The 26271-nt window shown below is 38.5% G+C and overlaps 1 protein-coding gene across 1 annotated transcript in view; it reads right to left on the bottom strand.

The window, feature by feature from the left end:
- iqgap1 (IQ motif containing GTPase activating protein 1) overlaps nt 1-21790 on the bottom strand; it is a 43112-nt gene extending 21322 nt beyond the window's left edge. The window contains exons 1-8 of the mRNA XM_077713096.1: nt 21499-21790; nt 20143-20245; nt 5717-5873; nt 3012-3089; nt 2604-2680; nt 1347-1414; nt 899-1012; nt 258-436 (exon numbers count right to left, since the gene is read on the bottom strand). Of these exons, the coding sequence (XP_077569222.1) occupies nt 258-436; nt 899-1012; nt 1347-1414; nt 2604-2680; nt 3012-3089; nt 5717-5873; nt 20143-20245; nt 21499-21544 (822 nt within the window). The 5' untranslated portion in view covers nt 21545-21790. The remainder of the gene's footprint in view (nt 1-257; nt 437-898; nt 1013-1346; nt 1415-2603; nt 2681-3011; nt 3090-5716; nt 5874-20142; nt 20246-21498) is intronic.
- Nucleotides 21791-26271: the final 4481 nt, after the last annotated feature.

Raw genomic sequence — 26271 nt, 5'->3', positions numbered from 1 at the left:
CACACTCACATTCACAACATCACTAAGTCGGACTTGATTCCACGCCGCCTGCATTGTAGTCTACTACTCCACTGACTTGATTATAAAATCATAATATTCAATTTCATGTAGCTCAGCTGCTTTGTGGGTAACTTCCGGCTATTTCACAATTAATTTTATATTTCATCTTCGTTAGTCCTTGTGTTAGTTGAAAAAAAAATCCAGCCGGCATTCATATAAGACATTACTAAGAAAGTACGTATATTGTTAAGTCATACCCTTTTTCGTGAGTTGGCCACCTTCACTCCTTTTGCCTGGTATAAGGTGTTTTGATATTGAACTGCAGAGTTGGAGTCTAAGTTGACTAACATGGCATTGGGGTTTTGCATTGCAGCCATTGTGCCCTCAGGGACGCCTTGGTCGACAGCCTCATTGATAGCAATCACAGCAGCGTGCACTGAAGGTGAAAGGAGATGTCTGGTTAGGAAGTGGCTTCACAATAATCAAGAAGGGCTTACTTTGAGTTTTGTTTATAAAAGAAAAAAAACATACATTAAAAATTAATATGATTATAAGTACTGCTTTTTGCATGGTGGTTTCCCATTTGAAAAAAGAACAATGTGATCCCTACTGCATTGTCATCTTGTTCACTTGAATACATCATTATATTTAACAGTGTCCTCACAGGTAAGTAAAAGTAATGACCCTTGATAAAGCAATAATTTCAATTTATTGTAGTAGATTGTGTGCTTGGGGCATATTTTGTTTGATGTATATTGATCCACAAACTGATATGTATATACACAAATATACATATATATATATATATAAAAATAATATAAAATATATATACATATACCCATCTTTTAAACATGGTAAATCAGATTCGACCCGTGACATACGAGCGAGTAACTCTTACATGCAGCTTCATCCACTGAAAGCTCATTGGCCAGAATGCCGCCAATCTTGCTGAAGGCAGGCATCTGGATTCCATACTTTTCTAGCTCACTCTTCATGTTGTTGATCTCTTCCTCTACAAAAGAGATAAAGGCAAAACCACATGGGACATGGTAGGAAGCTGAGAGACTGAGAAGACAGACTTGTGTGAGAATGTACATGCTGGCTGTGAGGCTGATTGGAGCACTAACTCCAAACACAGGAAAATCCCTCACAGTTACTATCTATCACATTGCCAGAAGCTCTTGCACTTTGGTTTGCTGGAAAACATTAAAATCCAACTCGGCGGATTTCGGCCAATAAGCGCAGTCTACAGATACATTCAACATGTACATGTCAACAGTGCCAACGTGGCCAACTTAACAGAATCACAGACAGAAGGAGGCTTGTTTGTAGGTTTACAGTCTTACCAGTGAAATCTACTTTTCCATAGAGATCCTGGATCTGTGGGGCGAGGCCCAGCTTAAAAAGGTACAGGCTATAAAAGGAAGAAAGAAAAGATTTAATGCACGCAAGACAACATTTTAAATGTCTAAATACTAGAGGGGAAAAAAATAGCAGCCATCTCATCACCAGAGCAGCATGTTTAAGTGGTTTGTATTGGACCAGTATGAACAGTGTCACCACTAACACAATTGTTAAGTCATGTACATTGATCACACAAACTTTGACAAACAACATTGGCTGAAGACTGGTTGTCACAAGTCAGGATACATTCATTGGTTACACTCACAATGTTATTTTATTGTTTTTAATGATTATTTAACCCGAGATGCATACACTCATAAATGACCCCAAGGTTATTCTGAATGTATTGGTTGGTCGTCCAAGAACAAAACAGAACTGCTTTGGCGTTCTCATACCAGAACAGCAGGTCCTTTATGAAGGTAAATGTAAACAGTTTTGGTTCAGAAAATGTTCATAAAAGCCCATGTGTATATACTGCCGACATATTTTAGACATGGGACAGTGGCCTACAGTTAGCTGGAATCAGTTAGGAAAAACAAGAGTCACTACAAATCAGTGAAAATGCCCCTTTTCATTCTAATTGCCATAATGGTTGGTTAAGAAAGGAAAATAATTGAATAGCTCAAATGTTCACAAAATCTGTCATTTGGGGGAAGTAGGAGACTTCTAAGGAATTTTTGTCCCGGGGACAGTCTCTAACACAGACGGCAGAAGAAACACAGCGGCTAGGGCTCTTTTTGGAGGAGAGAACAAATTAGCCCATGATTCGGAATAAAATAAACTGAACATGTGTCTAAGAGTATTCTCTGATGAGATGGAATCCTACTGTACAACAGGGGGCTCAACAACTAAGGGCCAAATACTTCAGTAAACTCATTGTTACTTTGAGTGATTTTGTTTATCCATTGAAAGACTCCCATTGTCTGCCCTCTTAAAAATGTTGCTACACTACATATAAAAGTGATTATGTGAACACAGTAAACACTAGAGCTTTTGGGGCTTGTACAGGTAATGGCATCATTATTGTCAATAAAGCGTTGTTTACCTTGATAGAAACCAAACGGAAAAAAAATAACTAATGCATATAACACAGTGGAAATCAAATTACATTTTCTGATGTCCTATGCCCAAAGACCAATTGGGCATAACTTTGAAATAGCAACAGAGGAAGAATAATTTCAAAACGGAGGGGTAAGTACCTTAGTGCGTGTATGCAGTAGATACAGCGTGGCATATTCTTTCTGTCATAAATGTCTGTAGTTTCGGGGTAGAAGATCTGAAACGGGCAAAGATTCAGGTAATGTAGTAAATTATTAAAGTATGAATCAGCGTCCAAGATAATTTCTTATGTTCTCTGTCATTAGTATAAAAGGGAAAGGTGATAAAAATATTACTCTGGGCTATGTATGAAAATATTTTAACGAAACAATAAAGTTATTTCCCTGAACTTTCATGGTTAACTGTTCTAGGATGTACATAAGGTAGAGCTGAAAATGCAGCGTCAATAAGAAACTGTCATTTTTCTTTCATTTTAAAGCAACATGCCTTATGTAATTTGAGGAGATTGTATCGTTGTAGGTAACAAAAACAAATAACACCACACTCACCTTTGGCAGCCCCTTCTCAGACATGGCATTGAGCCACTGGATTACGTTATCAGTGTGTCTGAAATGGAGTCCTGTTGCCTACAGGAGAGGGGGTGGAGTGAAAAAAAAGAAGTGAATAGTTGGGCAATTGGTGTAGGAAATTCATGCTCCATTGATTGAGCAAGATGCTTTCAGGATCTTACAAAACAAACAAACAAAAAATGGAAAAATATAGGGCCATAAATGCATTGTATTGTAGTTGAGGCATCAAGGTTGCATTGTAATAAAGCAAGATGTTTTCAATACTTTAAAATGATCAATAAAATGTTTAAATGAATAAAATCAAAATAACATGGTGTAGAAGGCGATAGCACATTTGCTTCACACTTCTGCGATGAAAGAATCCCTCCGTGGTGGAATTTGTTCTTCCTGTATGGAGTGAGCACCTTCTCCCGGCACGAGTGGGTTTTCTCATGGCACTTCTCCTACATCCCAAAACCTGCTGATTCAACCCAATAATTGTCCATTGGTTTGAGTGTGGGCATGAAAGGGTGTTCGTCCCATTCTGCCTGCGATTGGCTGGCATTCAATTCAGGCTTTTACCTATTCAGAAATTGATGATACAATTTCTGAATAGGTAAAAGCAATTTAAAAACTCCAGCCAAGTCACAAACAATACGTAAACTCACAATCAACTTTTATTTCCTGTCTTTGTGTTCAATGTGGCCACCTGCAGCAAAGGCAACATGAATGTGATGAGAATAATGACAAAATGATGAGTCATGCCTAATAAACTCCATAAAAAGCAAGCACCACAACAAACTAACTAATTTCCGCAGACCCACAAAAACAAGACTGTTTGCTAAGGACTCCCTAGTCTGAGGGTAAACAAGAAATGAACTAAAAATTGCCAAAAAAATGAGATATTTACAATGGACTTATAGCAGGCAACTCAACCATTTGTACAAAACAATGGACTTAGGTAATTGTCGTGATGCTGGGAAAACGATAAAAGCCTTCAAGAACAGTTCTGGCATGTTCATTCAGCATCCGGAAACAGATTGATGTCAGAATATTATTATAGCAACTTTCATAGACGCGCTTATGCATGATTCAAACAGATTGTTTTCTTTAATATTCTGCATTTACTGTAGCATTCAGTCTCTGGATGATTGTTTACTGTGCTCAACTCTAATGGATTGTCCAGCAGGATTAAAAATTCTACTACATGCAACATGGGACAACAGGACATTCAAATAACCCAGGAATTGGAATCCTGTCCTGAAGGGCCGCTGTGGGTGCAGGTTTTTGTTCCAATCGATCAAGCACAGAGTTTAGCCAATGAGTATTCTGCGGAAACAAGAACCACCTGACTGAAGTCCACTTATTGGACACCAGATTAGTGAAAAAGGTGTCGTCTTGATGGGTTGGAACAGTTGGTGATAGTTTTCCCGCCCCTGAAACAGAGGGCGGCCCGGTTGGCTTGACTAGTTAACGCGTTAGCCTCACAGCCCTGGAGTCCTAGGTTGAAGTCCAGGTCGGTGCTCTTGTGCGGACTTTGCATGTTCTGCGTGGGTTTTCTCCGGTTTCACCCCCACATTCCAAAAACAAAAAATGAGGTTTTCCTAAGATTGGACCTATTATCCATACACAAAAGTAGTATTTTCAAAATGTATAAAAATAAAAATAAAAAAGTGAAATGCAATGTTTCAACTGTGGTTTCCAATCTGAAAAAAATTGTGGGCATTGCTTAAAAAAAGTAATGCGTAAACAACGTAAGCCCTGGTGCAGCGTGATTACTATTTTTTTTAAGGTTTTCCTTTTTCTAAAAGGAAGTTTTGTTTAAAAAGAAAAACATTGTTAGATGTAGATAAAGCCTCTTCTCATGCCACTTAAGCTCTCAACTGGCTTACCGAGTGAGACAGAAACTAAGTGTAAACCCTAGTGTCAATCATTTAGAATCAATATTCTCGCTGTGCACACACACCTCTTTGTCAAAAGGCCTAACGAATCACAATGTCCTGATGTATATATTTCTCAGCCAAACTGTTCCGGGTCTGGGAAGACCTGTACCATGTGCCATTCGCAGTGGCTGACTACCAATTGACATTGAATGGGAGCCGATACCAATCACAATGGATTGGACGTCCATCACTCACAATAGCGCTGAAACATGATCATTCATGGCCACCCCTACTATTTCAAATGGATTGGACATATATTGTTGTTAATGGTTAACAATGAAGAAATCAGTTTTAATTGAGTAACAAATGATGAGATTTGGGGGGAAAAAATATCAATTTTGCCAAGATAGCACATTACAATCTTTTTCCCAATGTGTGGAGTAGGAGTAGCACTCTATTGAAACACTAATTTAGAGTCCAAGGTTGAAAGTGTCTCGTCTGAGAAGTCATTTATTTTATTAATTTTCACACCAAAAACTCACTCTGTTCATGTGTGAACTAATGAGTATGAGACCGGTTCATCAGTTTGTGTTTAACTTTGGACGTCCTCTTCAATTGCTAAAAAAAAGGTTATCTTATCAACTCCCTTACCCTGCAAATGAGTCGAGCCGCTACTCTACTCATTTGCAGGGTTAGGGAGTTGTCAAGATGCCTGTCTGTACACTACAATGTATTTACTACATTTAAATGTAGTGTCATGGTAGTGAAATTTACAACACCATAATGAATGCCATAATGCTCAAATATACATGTTGCCATTACCTTGTAACGTGTCTGCTCACGGTCATAGATCTTTTTAAGGGAGACAGTGCGTGGTGCGAAGAAGTTGCCGAGTTTGGCCAGATAAACTCCATTACGCAGGCCCTCCTCTAGTTCTGTAGTAGGGGGCAGCTCTTCATCCAAACAGGCCTCCATCCATCTAGAAAGAAAGTTACAATGCAGGAATCATATATTGATGTTCATTTGACTGAACTGCAGGTAACATTTATTTAAGTAAAAAAGGGGTGTATGACCAGACACATTCGGTTGAAGCTACTATGAAACTCAATTCATACACCATATTTTCACACTTTTAGGGCACACTTAGAACTCTAACATTTTCCCCAGAGTGGACAGGGCGACCATGTTCAAGATTCTGTAGATGTCGCTGTATGATGCTGACCGCTTGAATGTCTGGGTGCTTTTTTTGCTGATGCGCTATATTTATATGATGTGGACGTCCAGCAAGTCCGGCAAATGAACACCAAGCTTGCTGTCATTCCGGGAGCCTTGACGGAGAAACTACAACAACATTGCCATAAACAGAGCATTCAAAACAAATTCAATCATCATTTTTGTTTGTTGCAAATACGGCTTGTATGCAAGAAAATATTTTAAAGTATTCAAAAACAATAAATATTTATTGAAACCAATGTGAAGCATGCAATTATGTCATGTGGTGGCAACCATGGAAACATATTAACTCAAAATAAAATTATCAGCAACTCCACAGGCAGACTTTGCATGTTAAAATGATTTTGCACGCTTCAGCTGTTGATTCAATTTACACCGGGGGTTTTGAAAATGTCATACAAGATTAAGTTAAATAACACAATGCCCAGGAAACACAAGCAACTTTATAATGGAAAACATACACTTTTAAAAACTTGTAAGGAATTTGTAGGTAACTAGGGAAATAATTAATACAGCTGTTTGTTGCTGCTCGACATTTTGAAATTACACAAGAGCTGCTGCCTTCAAACACTTGTCCTGGACAGACTTGGTTTAGCTCAGCTCCACTTGTTTTAGTTTCTCCTTTATGTTTTTTCCCCAGTTGAAATGAGGTCAAGATAGCATTGAAGGAATACGTGATAGTACAATGCAGTGGAATTCGGCAAAGAGATTTATACGTTGTTGCTCTGTGGGGAACTCTGTGTTGCTGACAATGAAGGCACTGTTTTAATAACTTTCAAGTGACAGGTATCATAAATTGTTGCCCCATAAAGATAATAATATTCACTAGGAAGCATGGAAAGTGGGCAGGAGACATAAAAAAAAACTTAAAAATTTAAGATAAACTAAAGCAACTGGAGCACTAAACCAAGTTCAACCACATTGTTTAAGAAGAAAACAAATCCATAAACTTCTTAGCCAAGCTAAGATCTAAAGTGGCTTTGGAGCTATCAAACATTGCCTCCTCTCTAATGTGCTATTTAGATTATTTAGATTAAGACCTTCGTGTATCAACTCTGATTAGGAAAGCCTTGAGTTTATCTGACGAGGAAATTTAAGAGTGCTGTCAGACAAAGTGAGGTCATACTTGGCCTTCTGAAACAGACACAGCATAGCTGTTTTCGGCTGCTGAGAAAACATTCCCACTTTCTCATGAATATTTTTAGTCACACAACCGCATTACGGATAAATTTAAATGGGATTTTATGCAAATATATCTAATACTCAATTAGTACCACACCCCAAAAAAGTGACATGTTCTAATCCTGTCTACAACTTTTGCATTTCATAGTTTATTTTAATGCCAATCATTCACACACACACAGATGCTGATCAGCACAAATCCTGTCAGCTTAAACAACTCCCCTTTTCGGATATTTGGAAATAAGGTCTCCACACAAGGTTTCTATTGAAGTTGGGGTGACCGACCTGTAATGTCGGGCTGGGCCTGCCAGACAGGAACAAACTCCCCCTTTCACTATGCAGTGGAGCAGTGAAAGGCCCCATGAAGACTAATGGCTTCTTTATCAGGCAACACACCCTTTCCAGTCTCATACAAACAGGGACACACCCACCACTAAATCTTTGGGACTGCAACTGTAATTGGGATATTTGAAAGTCGAGGAGTGGTTTCAACAACAGTGGAAAGCAGCCAAAATGCATTTGAAGCTTTAATCAGTAAGTTACTTGCAACAAAAATAAACAAAAGGATAGTGATTATTTTGAATTCTAAAAGAATTTGAAAATCAATTGTTAATAGTCAAGAATCAACTATTAAACTCCTTCCCCTCAGTGGGTGCCAATTTTAACAAACACTAACCGATTAAGAGGATAAATTCTCACCAATTTGATGTCCTCCAAGTTTAATAAGTTGACTGCAGTAAGGAGGTGCTTGTTTTAGCAGAAAATTAATTGGTTTAACTATCTACACTTTACTGGCTGAAAAAAAACAGGACCTTCCTGGCCCTTTGTGGAATTGTTTTGACTTCGGTGTACAATTATTAAAACATCTGGGAATGCATCTATTTTAGTAAAATGTCTACAATTACACTATACAAATACTAAACCCACGAATACCATATTTTTCCAACTATAGTAATACTTTTTTCATAGCTTGGCTCGGCCTGCAACTTATACTCAAGTGTGACTTGTATGTAGAATGTGATCTTTTTTCACTTCGCGGCTTCAAATTTGTGGCTTCACTACATCGCAAAAAAATTTTCCGGGATAAAAAAAAGTTCATAAAAATGTCAAAATCCCCGCTGAAACGGCAAGAGGAGGCCACTCCCCCGTCTTCCACTAGCCACTAAGAAAATGGCGGAAGACAGAGGACTGTGTCACTCAGCACTGAGGAAAATAAATACATAGCGGGCGGTGACCGCCAAAATAGAGTTTTCTGATCCAATGTGAGGGTCGATTTTTATCATAAATGCGAGCCCAGTGCAACCTTAGTCCATGGCGCTCAGGGACGGTCCGTGCATTTTATTGTAGCGCCTTCAACGAATCAATCCAACCCTCAAAAAAATATTTTATGCCTATAAAACCTTAACTGCAGCTACATTCTCAACAAAATAATAATCAATAAATCAATGCAAAAAAATGGGGTAAAATCCACTTCCTAGCAGCATTTATTGATTAAATAGTAATACTGGAGCTTTTCGACATTACAACCGGGCCAGTGGGGTGATTTAACCGGGAAAAGGCAGCGATGGACGTCAATGGCGAAATGGCAAAAATAGCACTAAGATGGGGTAAAATCCACTTCCTGGCAGCATTTAGTGATTAAATACAAGCACTGGAGCTTAAACACAAACACTGGAGCTTTTCAAATATCAGAACCGGGCCCGGAGTATCATTTCCCCAGGAAAAAGACAGCCATGAACGTCGATACGTCCATATACGTCCATACGCAAGACGATAAAAATTGCAAAAAATGGGGTAAAATCCATTTCCTAGCAGCATTTATTGATTAAATACACATACTGGAGCTTTTCGACATTACAACCAGGCGAGTGGGGTGATCTAACCGGGAAAAGGCAGCCATGGACGTCAATGGCGAAACGGCAAAAATTGCACTAAAATAGGGCTCCAGCACCCCCCTCGACCATAATGAGGATGAAGGGGCTCAGAAAATATGAGATATTATATCTATATATTAATACATTACAGTCTTTTTATGAGAAAAATAAGCCTTCTGACTCAAATAATATATTGGAGATCACTGGAATGGGAATATAAAGTGAGTGAATACTTTGTTTTTGTTAAAGTGTTTGAGGTTTAATACACAAATTGCCAACACTCACAAATACCCTACCAACACACTTGCTCCACTGACGGCCAATCGGTGCAAAGAGTATTCAAATACATCGAGTCAGCTATATATTAACGAGAAACCACAAGTTTGCAAAACAATCCCAAAATAACCAACTGAAGTAACTGAAAATAGAATTCTGGGCACTTTCAACAAAAATTGTTGTGAGTAGCTGGTAAAATGGCATCCAAAGTTGAAAATAGATCATGTGGAAGTAAATAAATAGTCCGACTTCGATTTAAAGGGTCTTATAACATTACAAAAGTGTGATTAAATAATCTCTTCTATATATAGAATGGTAGGAAACACAGAGTTGTGCTGAGGTCACAGTTCAGTCTCATAGGAAGAGGCTTGAATATTACCACTGTCTCTCCAGGAAGAGATCAGCACTCCCTCCACCCACTAATGTGGAAATACATCCTTTTACAGTACAATTCAAATCCACCCAACACCTTAAGTGAGCTTGCAGGCTTCACAACCTTACAGGAATCCTTTATTCACACATGTATGTTGTATTCTTGATCCATTGAAACACACACTGCTTGAACATTCATTTAAATTTTGAGTTAATATTTGATTTTAACAAAAGTAGATAGTGTCTCATTAATAGACAAGCCAAGTAGATGAGTTATTAGGAGGTGGTGGAGTACAGTAATGCCCTTTTGTTTATTGTAAGCGGCCTCTAAATGGACATGGCTAAACCATCCTTTAGAGTTCCGTGGCCTATAAACAAACAATGTAATTCATTATATGAGCTGACATAATATAATCCAACTCATTTCAACCAAAAAGCTATTACATAAAATGCAAAATAACTGGTTTATTCTTATTTTTATTTTTTCTATTTATAATCAAATACAATCTGTTTTGGTGATAATGACTCGATATCTAAATTTCTAGACAATAAAATAATGCTAAATAATAAATTATGCAATATGTATAGTTGTATTTTTGTTTATAAAATGAGCTTTATCATATTAAACTTTCTTTGCCAACCAAATTATGAAGATACAAAAATAATACATATATAAACAACACAGTAGACATGTTTGCAATGGTATAATATGTAGCAGCCCAAAACCATGATGACGCTGAAAACACCAGGATCGGATCTGACCAAATATGATACTCTAAAAAAATAGCACCGATATCGATTACACAGCGATACTCTATTGGATCGAGACAACAATATTTGTAGTGTTGTAATTTTTAACGACTCACAATATAAAGAAAGCAAAAGCCCCTTATCATAATTTAACAGCTTCACCCAAGTCAGTCAATTTTACATTCTTAAATTTATTGTCAAACTTATATGTACAAAATGTTTATATAGTAGATACAAAACTATTTAGTAGATGAAAGCAAATTCAATTAAAACTAAACCACTGATTTGAATTTTATTTTGTATCGTGCCAAACCAGAGAAGAGGGTTTTTAATCAACTCTTCTTTCAGTGAGGAGGTTGTTCAAGGAACAGTTCCACCTCAAAATAAAACAAAACGGCCCCGCCTAATGACTTGTGTTTAGCTTAGAGAAATAGTAATGAGATGAAAAGAGGAAAAAAAGATGAATGGATATTTTATCTTTCTAAAAATAAGGAAACGGAACCAAATGGTTCATTACATGCTTTACTGCAAGAGTGGAATTTGTGCACCAGCAGGGCTCTAATTGAAGCAGCCTTTCGTACTAGCGCTATGACAAACACTTGCTTGATGTCTGTTTTAGGACTTTTCCCTAATCCTGTTACATAATCCATGTTCTGATGTATGACAATCCGACAGACTAATGACATTTGAGTCATTACATTCTTGATCACGTTAAACACTTATTCCATGCGAATCTTATTGTGACTATCCTTCTATAGACACACAAATCTCTGCAAAGTGTACTTTAATTTAAATATGTAGTGAGTGTATGGTTGGATGGAATGTATATTCTGCACGGAGTGTACTCAACATTTGGACATTCAATAATGAACCACTTTAGAATGCCACAAACAAGCTGGACAAAGAAAATAATTTTCTCTTCTGGTCATTTTCCACTGTCTTTTCTTCACCAGTATAAGCAAAATGGCCAATTACAGACCACGTACTACAGCTAACACAATTGGAATTATAACTAAAGAGATATCACAGTGGGTTGAGGACAAAACTCAAATGTTGAGTTTTCTTTTTTGCTTTCGCAAAAGCATGCTACGACAGGACTGAGAGTCTAAGTCAGGTAGGCAAGCTAATTCTGATAATAGAATGGTAGAATGAAGAACAACGGTTTTATCTTAAATTCCGTCACCAGGGTCAGATACATTAACTATTCCATGGTTATCAACCAAGTCAAGACTGTAATGCTCAGTCTGCTCAAATTGCCATAAATTACCATAAGAGAGGATGGCTGGATCCTCCCAAAATAGTACTCAGTGACTATTTTGGGACCAGCCTACAGAACATTGTAGTTTTTACAAATTGAAAAGTTTTATTTTTATCAGTTTGTTCTGTATAAATATGGACCAAAATGAACCAGATATGCAGTATATTAAACGAACTCGTTAAACTAGACATTTGCGTTTGGGAAAGCCCGAGTAAATATTGGCTGGATTGAGACCAAACTCAACAAATATTTGTATCTTCAAAAAGCCCAATATGAAATTGCTCTACTTACACTGATGCGTCATTATTCACCCAAAGACACTTCCTAATACTAAAACAACCTTTATACTATATGTTATTCTTGTTCAAACCAACACAATGGCTTTTTGAGTGTTGCATAACTTGCACTTCAGCAGCGGCAACTGGCTATTTGGACACTTCTTTGGAAACAGGAAATTACAAGTAAATGACCTGATCTTGAGAAGGGAACAGGATTTGTATTGCAGTGAGAGACTTACAGTGAGAATATTACACTTGCATTAAAATGTGATGTTGATGGAAATTCTCTTAGAATGACACTGCACCATGTCAACTTGTTAAACGTAATTTATAGTCATGATGGGAGTTTTGTTCATGCAAAACAAGTTGATGGAAAAACGTCCCTTGATGGCACCTCCCTCGTTTTCACTTTGATGAACATAATATACAGTTGTGGTCAAAAGTTTAAGAACATAATGTCATGGCTTTCTTGAGTTTCCAGTTATTTCTACAACTCTGATTTTTCTCTGATAGAGTGATTGGAACAGATACTACTTTGCCCCAAAAACATTTATGAAATTTGTTTCTTTTATGACTTTATTGTGGGTTAACAGAAAAAGTGATCAAATCTGCTGGGTCAAAGATATACATACAGCAACACGAATTAGCAATTTTGGTAACTTATAAAGTTGTAGGAGTGAAATGAGCTTTATAACATGGCCTCCTAACATTTTGTGAGTGATTATGAGTGACTACAGCTGATGACTTCTGAGGCCATTAAATAGTGCTCATTGGATGCAAACGCCCACAAACGCTACAACGGGAAAGTCAAAGGAGCTCAGCATGGATCTGAAAAAGTGAATCCTTGACTTGAGCAAGTCAGGAAAGTAACTTGGAGCCATCAAAGCAGCAGCAGGTCCCAAGAGCAACAGTGTAAATAATTGTTTGTAAGTATAAAGTGCATTGTCACTGCCATGATCAGGAAGAAAATGCAGGCTATCACCTGCTGCTGAGAGAAAATTGGTTAGGAGGGTGAAGATTCGACCGAGAATCACCGAAAAGCAGATCTGCCAAGAATTAGAAGGTGCTGGTACACAGGTGTCAGTGTACACAGTCAAGCGTGTTTTGCATCTCCATTGACTGTGCGGCTGCTGTGCAAAAAGGCTGCTCCAAAAGCGGCACCTTAATCCTCGACTGAAGTTTGCTGCTGATCACATGGACAAAGAAGGCCTTCTGGTGGAAAGTTCTGTCGTCAGACGAAGCAAAAATCGAGCTGTTTGGCAACAATGCCCAGCAATATGTTTGGAAGAGAAAAGGTGAGGGCTATAACTCCAAGTACACCATGGCTACCGTCAAGCACGGTGGTGGAAGTATTATGCTGTCGGGCTGTTTTGCCGCCAATGGAGCTGGCGCTTGACAGAGAGTAAATTGTATAATGAAAAAGGAGGATTACCTTCAAATTCTTCAAGATAGCCTAAAGTCATCAGCCCGTTGATTGGGTCTTGGGCGCAGTTGGGTGTTACAACAGGACAATGATCCCAAACACACATCAAAAGTGGTAATGGAATGGCTAAATCAGGCTAGAATTAAGGTTTTCGAATGGCCTTCCCAAAGTCCTGACTTAAATCCCATTGAGAACTTGTGGACAACGCTGAAGAAACAAGCCCATGTCAGAAAGCCATCAAATTTAACTGAAGTGCACCAATTCTGTCAAGAGGAGTGGTCAAAGATTCAACCAGAAGCTTGCCAGAAGCTTGTGGCACCTAATTGAAGTGAAAATGGCCAAGGGACATGTTATCAAATATTAGCGCTGCTGTATATTTTTGAGCGAGTTGATTTGATCCCTTTTTTCTGTTCACCCATTATTAAGTCATAAAAAACAAACTTTATGAATGTTTTTTTGTGACAAAGAAGTATCGGTTCCAATCACTTTATCAGAGAGAAAAATCAGAATTGTAGAAATAATTGGAAACGCAAGAGCCATTACATTATTTTCTTCACAAGTGTATGTAAACTTTTAACCACAACTGTACGTGTGTTCGATTTACTTGTCAAGACTAATTCGATTTACGTTGTTACTATGGCAAGTAAAACTCAAACACTGCAAACTTGCACTTTTCGACTGAACAGGACAAGAATAGTTTTTCAAGGGTAAGTAAAAACCAAAGTAAAATGTGGTGTTGTCATGGTAATGGAAAATGCTTAAAAAACAAATTGGTTATACACAGAGAGTTTGCTTTGTTTAAGTCAGAAAGAGGGAAAACTGGCTTGTTCAGTTACTGCTTGCTTAATTTTGTTTATAAAACTGCTTCATAGACAATTGTCTGACCATAAAATCTGCTTATACAGAAAATTAGTCCTATCCTAAGTTGTTACGTGTTTTAAAGTCGGCATTTAAAATTAGCTGAAACAACAATATAGCGCTCACTACACGCTCACGTGTTCATTCTAGAAATAAAATCAAATGTAATACCACGGACATGAATAATGAATATTTAGCAAAGAACACAAAGAAATATAGTATAAAAATAACATTTTCACAGCTAGCAGAAATAGATTAAAAAACGATTTAATTAAGGAGTAAAACTTTAATTCCCTGATATCTTAAAAGTGCTTTTGACATCTTTTGAGAACCTATGCTAATGCCTTCCAGTAAAGCTGGTTACTTCATCATCGGGTCTCAGTGATGAAATGCCATTCGATGTACATCCCAAATTCTTTTCATTCTTCAGCCTAGTTTTCATTCATTTGCAATACTCACCTGGCAGCAAGTCCAAGTCAACAATACATTCCAGAGTCAGTGTAAAAAAAAAAAACACAAATGACACTTATTTACTGACTTTATCCTTAATAATATGAATGCAGTGGATTTACGAAGTAAATTTTATAGCTAATCAAAGACGCTTTTGATTGTTTTATATTATTCAGTCACATTTACACACACATTTAAGTCACTGATGTCATTCAAGATGTTGCCATGTTTCAGTGGAAAATGTAACACTTTTTTTACATTGCATTTTAATAATAACTAGTTAATCACATTTTAAAAATTAAGAAATCTGGCGCTGGAGTATAGTATAAATAAGTATAAATTGCAAAAAAAATGCCTTTGTAACTCACTGAAACTACACTCTGTAAGGGGTTCCATGTTATTTTAAGGATAATGAGACATACTGCTATTATCGATAGACACATTGTTGAAAAAAACTGTTTTTTGGGGGATTTTCTCTGTGCATTGGAAGCAAATTAGGGTCCAGTTTGTTGCCCAAGGTTATTTCTACAGTGAGCAATCACAACAGCAAACCTTTGGTTGGAGAAAAACCTGCGCTACAGACTGCGCTTATACATTAAAATACTGATTAAACAATATCATATTGGGATTGGCAGATTCTTGCATGTAATTCCGCAGTGGTGTACATTTCCGTTTAAGATGTTTAAGAAAGTTACAATCATTACTATGGTATGAATTCCACACTGTAATACTACACCATCTCAACAGTCAAAAGAACTATAAACACACTGCTTCAAATATTAGCTGTTATATGTCATTACTTTGGGACAGCATGCTTATGTCTACGTTAAGCATTATATTGTTATCACTAAACCAACCTAATGAAGAGAATTTTACCCCCATTTTCCTGAGACAGTAATGATAGACAAATATATTAGCAATCCCGTTAGAGATGTTCATCTTAATCCGTCATGATACACTACCAAATGGATGTCCGTATAACCTAAGCAACCTTTTCTCAAATTGTTACAAAACTATTGGACAGATTGAGACTAAACTTCCTACGTATTTCGTACCGGCTGACTACAGACAGTACGTTAGGTGAAAAATGAAATAAAATAGGGAAGGTACAATTTTGGATGGCGTCACATTTTAAACACCTCAGAAGTAATGCTACAACAAGGAGAGAACCAAAGTGCATTCTTCACCTTACAAGACAGACAAGTTAGTGTGTTCACACACCCATCTTAGCACCTGTGCAAAGGGCATTCTCTTCATTCCACATGGTCAATTGCAAGCCAGTTGAGAGCATGCAGGTGCCAAACCAATTTAAGATGATTGTGAAAATAAATCACTCTTTACATCATCTCATTTTCTGAACTGCTTTATCCTCACTAGGGTGACGGGGAATGCTGGAGCTCATCCCAGCTGACTTCGGGCCAGAGGCAGGGGACACCCTGAATTGGTGGCCAGCCAATTGCGGGGCACAAGGAGACAAACAACCATTCACACCCATACCTAGGGGCAATTTAGAGTGTCCAATCAGCCTACCATGCTTGACTTTGGAATGTGGGAGGAAACTGGAGTACCGGGAGAAAACCCACAGAGGCCCAGGGAGAACATGCAACCAGGTCTCCCAATGTGAGGCTTACGCTGTAAGCACTCAGCCGCCGGGCCACCCAAGGCAATTTTTTATTTATTTATTTATTTATTTTAAGTGACAAGATGTCGATCAGGTGCCACGTAGTCGTGGACACCCCCATAGGGCTCACAAGACTTCGACTTATTTTTGGGATACATTTTGGTTGACCTTCATACTGGACAAATGAACGGAGAATTGCATTTCACTGTGTGCAATCTGTCAGTGGGAAAAACGCTCAGAAAGAGAATACGTAAGTGTGCCGGCAGCCAAACTCTTCCCACTGTGACAAGATGATTTAAGAGAATAAATTCCGCCTCAGCCTGGTCTGAGACGTGTGGGTTTATATTGAAAAAGTCACATCATAAAAACTTGGAAAGGCATCTTCAAAACATTCCTCTCTGGAGAATGTGAGGCATTTGTGTGTGACTCTGAGCTCATCGAAAAGGTAAGAAAGTACAGTAGATGTCCAAACATTCCAGATCATCAATGGTAGCAAATGCAGTCGATGTTTACATCGACCCACTTGTTTATTTTTAATCAGGCCTTTTACTTTTGTAGCAATGTGGACCTGAACACTCACACCGGAACCCGTTGCTATGACAACACCGTGTTTCTGTGGCAACAGTGGTAAATAGAAAAATCACCGGGGGACTGAGTCACTTCCTGTCTCGTATGATCCTTCCTCTTTTATAAATCTATGAGCCTGTTAACCAAACACACTCATGAATATATGTTTGGGTAAACAAAGGAGCAGGCCTCACTAAACGGATATACTAAGGATATAGTACTAAAAGGAAAAGCTCTTTGGCTAGATTTGATCTTGCCATATCAACAACAACAAAAATGTTGAGACTGATGTTGGAATTATCATGACCAATTTTGGTTTATCTAAAAATTAACCCTTTGCAGACGCCGGAATGAACATTTCTTAGTAACAAACAACCATTGTATCATTCACCGCTTATCCTCAAAAGTGTCGCAGGGGGTACTGGAGCCTATCCCAACTGACTTCGAGCACCAGGTGGGGTACTAATCAAAGGTAACAAGGAGACGGACAATTATTCACCCTCAGACTCAAACCTAGAGGAAAGTTAGAGTGTTCAACCAGCCAACCCTGCATGTTTTTGGAATCCACTCAAGCCTGAGGGAGAGTAGGGACACAGTAGAGACTCACCTGGGATCGAACCCAGAACTGTGAGACTGACGGGCTAACTACTCGACTACCTAATTTTTCATTTTTATCATTAATAAATATATTACAGTGTTCCCTCGCTACTTCGCGGTTCAGCTATCGCGGACTCAGAGCTTCGCAGATTTTTTGGGGAAAAAAATAAAATACAAAATACAAATATTACATTGAAACAACATATTTTACAGTTTTTTTGTTATAACATGAATTTCATCCTCTCTACCCGTATTCTATATGGTGTACTGTATTCAGGGGGTAAAAAAAAATAAAACAAAAAAATTAAAACAAAATTTTTTTGGGGGGAATTTTGGAAGCATTTTTGAAGGGGAATCCCTACTTCGCGGAAATTCGCGATAAGCGAGGGAACACTGTATTCATATTTTGAGTGGCTCTTGTTAGTGAGAGGGGGTGGTGGAGATGATCCTAGCCAATACTCAGATTGGTTGCCAGTCAATCATAGGGCACAAGGAGACAAACAACTATTAATGCACTCATTCACACCTAGGAACAATATGAAGTGATCAATCAGCAGCCTCAATCATGCATGCATTTGGGATGTGGGGGAAAACACACAAAGGGAGGTGAGACCATGCAAACTCCACACAGGAAGCACTGGGATTGAACCCTTGATCTCAAAACTGTGAGGTGGACTCACGAGCCACTCATTCACAGTGAGTAGAACTGTCAATGCTTTATTTAAAAAAAAAAGAGAGAACGACAACTTGGGGTTTGTTGATTTGATGCGGGACGTTGCAACTGTTCATATAAGCATGCAAAGTGGACAAAATATATATTTTTTTTCTCCAAATGCTCATAATCAATTGGCAAATGCAATCTGCAAATACAGACAGTATTGGAATAAAACATATACTAATAATAAATTGTATGCCTTTATATCTGGTAGTAAGTGATCCCTCCAAAGAAAAAAAAACTATGAAATATTTTTTCAATTCCTGGGACCCTCGTGAGTATAAATCGTAGAGAATATGAAGGAATGTATGAACAATATTCCTAATATTAGGGGCAAACATTATTTAAGTCAACAAGACTAAAAGACATACCAGGTGGATTCTAGTGGCATTTGGTAGCAAGATGGGTGAGAAGCCATGGCTCAAGTTGGTGGATCCATTACATATTGCAAAAGTACAGTAATACCTCGACATACGAGTGCCCCAACATACGAGCAATTCGAGATACGAGTAAATTTTTGCGCAAATATTTACTTTGAGATTCTAAGCAAATTTTGATACACGGGTAAAATTTTGAGCAAATATTTACCTTGAGATACGAGGACATTTTTGATATACGAGCATACAGCCAGGTTTGGCTTCTTTTGAGAATAACATGGCCACTGTCTTTCCCGTCGCAATTCCTTCATGTAATGTCTCTACGAGCACTGGGTGGAGCATTGCATTGTTTCAGTGTTTTTTTCCCATTTAGTCAGTGCAGAATGGCGGAGCTTGCTTGCTAATACGAGAGGAGTGTACTACTTCTCGCTGGCCAGTGGTAGTGCCTTATTCATTTGTGAGGACATTTGTGTGCATCATTTTCTGAATATTTTGATGGGAAGACAAAGGCAAATAACTCTCGATAGGTAGCAGAGGAAAGTCAGGGTGGGGACAGGGTAAATATAGCCAACAAGTTAATAAAATTGACAAGAAGAAAGGTATCAAAATGTAAAACAAATTTAGAATTAGGTTTAGTGTAAGGTTAGAATAAACTTATTTTTGAGTGTGTCTGTATCGTAATCCAAGTTCATTAAAATTTGTTGGTTATGTCACAAGCGCATTGCCGTGCAAAAAGGCTCTCTCTCTCTCTCTCTCTCTCTCTCTCTCTCTCTCACTCTCTCTTCCTCTCTCTTCCTCTCTCTTCCTCTCTCTTCCTCTCTCTTCCTCTCTCTTCCTCTCTCTTCCTCTCTCTTCCTCTCTCTTCCTCTCTCTTACCTCTGTGAAATTTGTCTAATTTTAGTACTGTTAAACATCATGACCACTAGTTATTTGTTAATATGTTAATATATGGCAAATTAGAACAAATAAAAAAGTTTTTTCCAATCCAATATACTGTTTTTAGTGTTTTCTCAGAGGTTTGGTACAAATTAATTTGTTTTTTTAGTTCATTTCTATAGGAGACATTGGTTTTGAGACACGAGTAAATCGACATACGAGCTCGGTCCCGGAATGCAGCTTGTATCTCAAGTTACCACTGTATGAGTTTTTCATGGCTCTCTCCTTATATTGCAAAGAAACCTCCAAGCCAGTTGTAACCTGCTAAGTGCATGAATGGGCCTGATCATGACTAGTACTAGAAACTACGTAGCAGAGCTGCCTTACACTTCATGTTTTTGGACAAACCAGGTCCAAATACAAAATAAACATAAGGTATAGGGCAAGACATTGACGGTCCCTCTGATTTACAAGTGGCAACATTCCAATCCCAAATCTTGTTGTTAGTTATACGACACAAGAGAAGACTTCCAGTTCTAACCTTTTGGCCTCTTCAAGATGACACAGATACTCATAGGCCATGTTCTGCTGCCGCCTCTCATCCATCTCCTCTGCCGTGAGTCGCTCGACCCCATCCAGGACAGCTGCCGCAAGAAAAATAAATGAAAATAAGTCTTAAAAACAAAAACAGAAATAGACGTTTGCGGAGGTGAGGGGTGCAGAACAGACAGTGGAAACAATCTGTGATGAATTTATTGTCATCCACTCCGACATTACCTTTTTTTTCCAGAAACAGATTCCCTGGTTGCATAATATTGCACACATTCCACACGGTTTGCTGACTTGTACATAGTTCCTTACATTAAGGGACTATAAAAAGATGTCCAGGTTCGTTTCTTAGTCATCTGTGGGACAGGTTAATACAAATGGGCTCCTAAACGTCTGGTTGTATGATGTGGGCATGCCTTTTTGCTTTTTTATACAATCAAATGAAAGAGGAAAACAATGCAATGAATGTTTGTGCGGAACAGCCATGTTTCCCAATTACGGGGAGGGGTTGTGGTGAAAGGGCGCGAGCAATACGAAGAGACTTCTTTTAACTCTTTCTGCGCCATTGACGTGGATAAATGTCCAATCATCCGGGTCTAGATATTCTAATTAGTTTGGCGCTAGCAGACATCCTAGCCATTGTAAATGGGATATCATACCATTTCATTTCATGATTTGAACCACTTTATCCGCATCTTCCATTTCAAAAGTATTAGACTTCTATTGTCGTCAATGGCAATCAAATGGGTTAATCATCTTGTCACAGGTCCACGGGCAGGGCCACACAGACATCAGGACCAGGTAGACCACAATTCAAATCCACTTGAAATTGGGACTTGGAGTAAAAAAGGTGTCTGTGCCATTGACTGTAATAAACGTCCAATCCATTTGAACCGGTGCCTGATTTTTATATATAATACCAAAGACAAAATGTTGTGGATGTAATATATCCCTTCCTTGCGGAAAATTGGCACAATGTCTTTATATTTGGGATGATTATATTAATTATATGTGAAACCACTGTGATGTCTGTTTGTTTAAGAGGTAAAAGTAAATAGGCAAGAAAGATTAAAGAGAAAAAGGGGTGTCCTGTGCAAAGGATAAATAAGGCCTGAGTGTCTATCAAATCGGGATTACTGGAAGAAAACGCGGAAGTAAATTCGGTTGGAGACATGCTGGCGAGGTTCATACAGTCCTCCGGCTGGGCGTGAGATTTCTCTTAAAAAATACAAATCAAAGACACGTCCCTCATTAATCCCCGTTGGTTTGTCGGCAAACGTCCAATTTGGAGCAGCTTGCGTGCAATGTACTTAAATAGCCCGTTAAACAAGAAAGAATGACAACTTACAGCCATATCTTGGCCGCAGTCCGTCTGCCTCGTCTGAAGTTGACATCCTCGTCTTGACAATTTTTCCACCTCCTTTACTATTCCGATCTTCACTTCGAACTCAAATAGACTCAAAAGCCGCCAAAGCCCGGGGTTGAAAACCGCGGTGAGCGAAAGAACCCCAACAAGGACCTATTGGCCCTCTTGTTACTCCGCTGTACACTTACAGTTGAAACTTTTTTTCCTTCAAACCTCACTTGTGTCACTGGGTGTGTTCTTCCGAATCCAAAAGTATGCGTTTCAGGAAACGGACTTCTGCAAGCTTTGCCGGGCCAAAATTAACGGAGCAGCGCCCTCTGCTGTTAGCTTTCGGCAGGCGAGTAACATCAAACAGTCAAAGCGTTTCCAAATGCCCCCTTTGATGTTCTTTCCCCTTTCTCAAACGGGACCAAACAGACCAATCACGCAACATGGGGCGGCCCGTTGGAGCGAGTGGTTAGCGCGTTGGCCTCAAAGCTCTAGGGTCCTGGGTTCAAATCCATTTTGGTCCGCCTGTATAGAGTTTGCATGTTCCTCCCGGGCCCGCGTGGGTTTCCTCTGGGTACTCCGGTTTCCTCCTACATTCCAAAAACATGCGTGGTAGGTTGATTGGACACTCTAACTCTGGGCACCCTGAATCGGTGCCCAGCCGACAACCATGCACACTGAAACTCCTACCGAGAGGCAATTAATTTAGAGTTTTCAACCAGCCATGTTTTTGGGATGTAGGAGGAAAGTACCTGGAGAATACCTATGCAAACTCGGAGAGAGCATGTAAACTCCAAATAGTGAGAACCCACCTTAGACCCCAGAACTGTGAGGCCGACAGCTCTGAGGTCCTGGGTTCAAATCCAGGTCGGTGTGTGTTTGCATGTTCTCTCCGGGCCTGCGTGGATTTCTTCTGGGTACTCCGGTTTCCTCGCACATTCAAAAAACATGCATGGTGGGCTATTGGACACTCTAAATTGCCCCTAGGTATGGGTGTGAGTGTGCATGGTTGTCCGTCTCCTTTTGCCCTGCGATCGGCTGGCCACCGATTTAGGGTGTCCGCCGCCTCTGGCCTGGAGTCAGCTTGGATAGGCTCCAGTACCCCTAATCAGGATAAAGAAAATGAACGAATGAATTAGTTACAAACTCCAGGTTTTTTACTTTCTGCACGATGGTATAATTAACTTTGTTTGAACTGCAGAAATCTATACAGCTGAGGTGAGAGAGTCTGCCCGTAGGACAACAATAAGTCACAGACTGCACAAATCTGACCTTTATGGAAGAATGGCTATTTCTAAAAGATATCCATGAAAAGACTCGTTTACAGTTTGCCACAAACAAAATGGGAGACACACCAAACATGTGGAAGAGGGTGCTCTGGTTCAAATGAAACCAAAATCAAACTTTTTGGCCACAATGCAAAACGATATGTTTGGCAAAAATACAATACAGCTCATCACCCTGAACACACCATTCCCACTGTCAAACATGGTGGTGGCAGGCTCTTGGCATGGGTCTGCTTGTCTTCAGCAAGGATGGGAAAGATGATTAAAATTGATTGGAAAATTAATGGAGCACAATCCAGGACCATTCTAGAAGAAAACCTGTTGGAGTCTATAAAAGACCTAAGACTGAACAGAGAATAATCGTCCAACATCTATCGATGTGCAAAACTGAGACATGATCCAAGCGACTTGTAGCTGTAATTGCAGATAGAGGTGGCGCTATAAAGTATTAATGTAAGGGGGTAATAAGATTGCAAGCCCCACATTTCAGGTTTCTATTAGTTAAAATATTTAAAATTAATTTTATTCCAGTTCAAGATTGTGTCCCACTTGTTGATTCTTGACAAAAAATAATACTCTTATATCTTTGTTTCAGTTTATGTTCAAGGGAGCCAAATCTTTTCACAAAGAACTGTACATATATAATAAAATAGGTAAAAATATCCAATTATTTTCATTCCACTTCACAATTGTGTCCCACTTGCTTCTTATTGATTCGTGACAAAAAAAACATTATATATATATATATATATATATATGTGCTGGATACTATATATATATATATATATATATATATATATATATATATATATATATATATATATATATATATATATATATATATATATATATATATATATATATATATATATATATATATATATATATATATATATATATATATATATAGTATAGGCTCCAGCACCCCTGCGACCCTAGTAAGGATAAAGCGGTTCAGAAAATGATTTGGGATGAGACTGATTATCAGAGACTGTTTGTTATACAGAGTTCCTACCGATTACCAATTTCTCTAGCAAGTTTTTTTTCTTAGAACTCGTTATTGATGGTAGTATTTATCATACAGGCTAATGTGATTGGTGGTGCATCAAGCGAGACCCTTTGAGGGATTTACTCCTGTCACCACCCAAGGGTGTAATTACACAAAACCAGTCTTGTGACTATTCTAATATTACATTGAGGTTTTTGAAATGGCAGCACCAGTAGCAATTATCATCTCCTTTCATTACAAGATAGACTAAACACATTAAAGTATTTTTTTAATTAGAGAATGATTTGTTTTTTGTTTTTTTTAATCTAAATGTCATGAGAAGCCGCGTGATGGTGTAGCGGCTCACTTGCCTGACTTCAGTGCGGGCAGGCGAGGGCTCAATTCCCTTTGGTGGAGATATAATTGTGAGTGTGAACGGTCGTTTGTCTTTCTGTGTGCCCTATGGCCGACTGCCCCGTCTAGGGTGTAATCTGCCTATCGCCCAAGGTCAGCTGGGATAGGCTGTGGCAACACCCGCAACTCTTATGAGGATGTGTGGTACGGATAATGAATGTATGAGTATACACCATCATTGATAATTGTATTTTTTGAGCAATATTTAATTACACATCGTTTCTAAACACGAAAGAATTAAGAGAAGTTAAAGATTCATTGTTGCATCTATCTTTATCAAAAACATGCACTTCTATCCATCCTTAAAATTGCTATACCACGGGAAAGCTATTATTTGCTCAGCAGTGTTGCATTCATTATTCGTTCATCCATCTTCAAAACTGCCTATTCTCGAAAGGGGTGCGGGGGTTGCTGGATCCTAACCCAACTGTCTTCGGCAGGCTACACCTTACACTGGTCGCCAATCAGTCATAGGGCAACAGACAGGCACTCGCACTGTTGTCGAGTTAGACGGTAGATCCACTGCCCCATCGGGTGGCTTGGTGTTGCATATCTACTGTAAATATATCTTAGACTGTCTTTAGTTTTTCTTTTGAAATTTTAATATCCTGATATTGCAGTGGTGGACCGTCAGGGCCTGGTAGGCATTCTCTGCTGGCCTAAAAAAATATATCTGAATCACAAACTGTTTCTGGAGCGAGCTGCACAAGCAAATATATTGTTGTGTTGAATTAATAGCGGTTTTGTCAACCCGCAAAGCTTGAAGGAGGAAATGAAATGGATTTGTTTGTAGATGTACTGTCAAAGCCATCTTCAAGACAGACTTTTCAAGAAAAGCTTGACACCATTAAGAAATGTCGGACAACTTCGAAGCAAGCAAGCCTGTCACAACTGGGAATGAACATTTTCAGCACTAAATCGAAAAAAAAACCTATGCAAGAAATACGACAGGACAGGCGCGACTTTCAGCATTAGCTTCGATGGCGATAGAAAAAAGGGAGGAAAGAAAGGAGTATGGAATTTGTGTACAGATAAAAATGATTTTTAGGGAGTAAAATATGGCTTTATTCCTAAATAATATTTAAATTGTCTAAGGTTATTATTGATGTTTTTTTAATATTAGTCGCAGCTGTAGCTGCAGTAAAGGTTTTATAGCCATAAAATATTTTTTGAGGGTTGGATTGATTTAGACATAGCACTGAAGGCGTCGGTTTGAAATTCACGGCCCGCCACCGCGATATTGTGATGATATGTATATGTATGTTTGAACCGACACAGTAAAATGATTCATAGTTATGGATTTTTCAAAATTGTTGGCATGATCAAAAGTCCATACTCAACTTTCCAATGGCATCTCATTTGTCATGTCACTTTTGCTACAATGTTTCATCTCCAACTTTAAATTGGACGGCTCATGCAGCTAGGAGTTTTAAAATTAGGAAAACACTCGGAAATTGCCACTTACCTTTTCAGTCTTCTTAACCAATCTTAATCAATCGTTTAATTCAAAATGTCTCCTCTATGTTGGACATTTGTTTATGCTACAGACAACTAAATTTACTCTAATTGAGGATTTATGGGTTTTTCAGTTACTTCAAATGTGAAGGGTAGGGCTTGAGACATGCCATGGCGAGCACTCTGTGGGAAGAGTAAATGCAACTCTGTCATCTTATTGATCACATTTATTGAGGATACGTGACATCTTAAAAGAAAAAGGTCTCAATGTTCAAACTAATTTCCAAAATTTGGGGCTTGACGTGTTTGGCATGAGTTGGAGAAAGAAGCAGACAAGAACTTCAAAGTCACAACTTATTTCACAGATGAGAATACTTAAGTGACAAACAGAAAACTGGGCATGGCAGTGGGAATTTAGGTTTTTACCAAGCGTCTATCATGCGAAGCTCAGTTTATATTATTGGTATGTCTGCCCCTTTAAATCCCCAGTTGAATGATTTATAAAAGAAAACAGCAGTAAATGCCCACTGCTAAAATAAAAAAATGGATCTAAAATGTTTATTCATTATTTACACAGATGTTGTGTAAATAATGAATAAACATTTTAGATAAGTCCATCAATAC

The sequence above is a fragment of the Stigmatopora nigra genome, chromosome 3, assembly GCF_051989575.1.
Source record: "Stigmatopora nigra isolate UIUO_SnigA chromosome 3, RoL_Snig_1.1, whole genome shotgun sequence".
Taxonomy (NCBI): Eukaryota; Metazoa; Chordata; class Actinopteri; order Syngnathiformes; family Syngnathidae; genus Stigmatopora; species Stigmatopora nigra.
The sequence above is the reverse complement of the archived record's forward strand: the minus strand, read 5'-3'. Positions and strand labels throughout refer to the sequence as shown.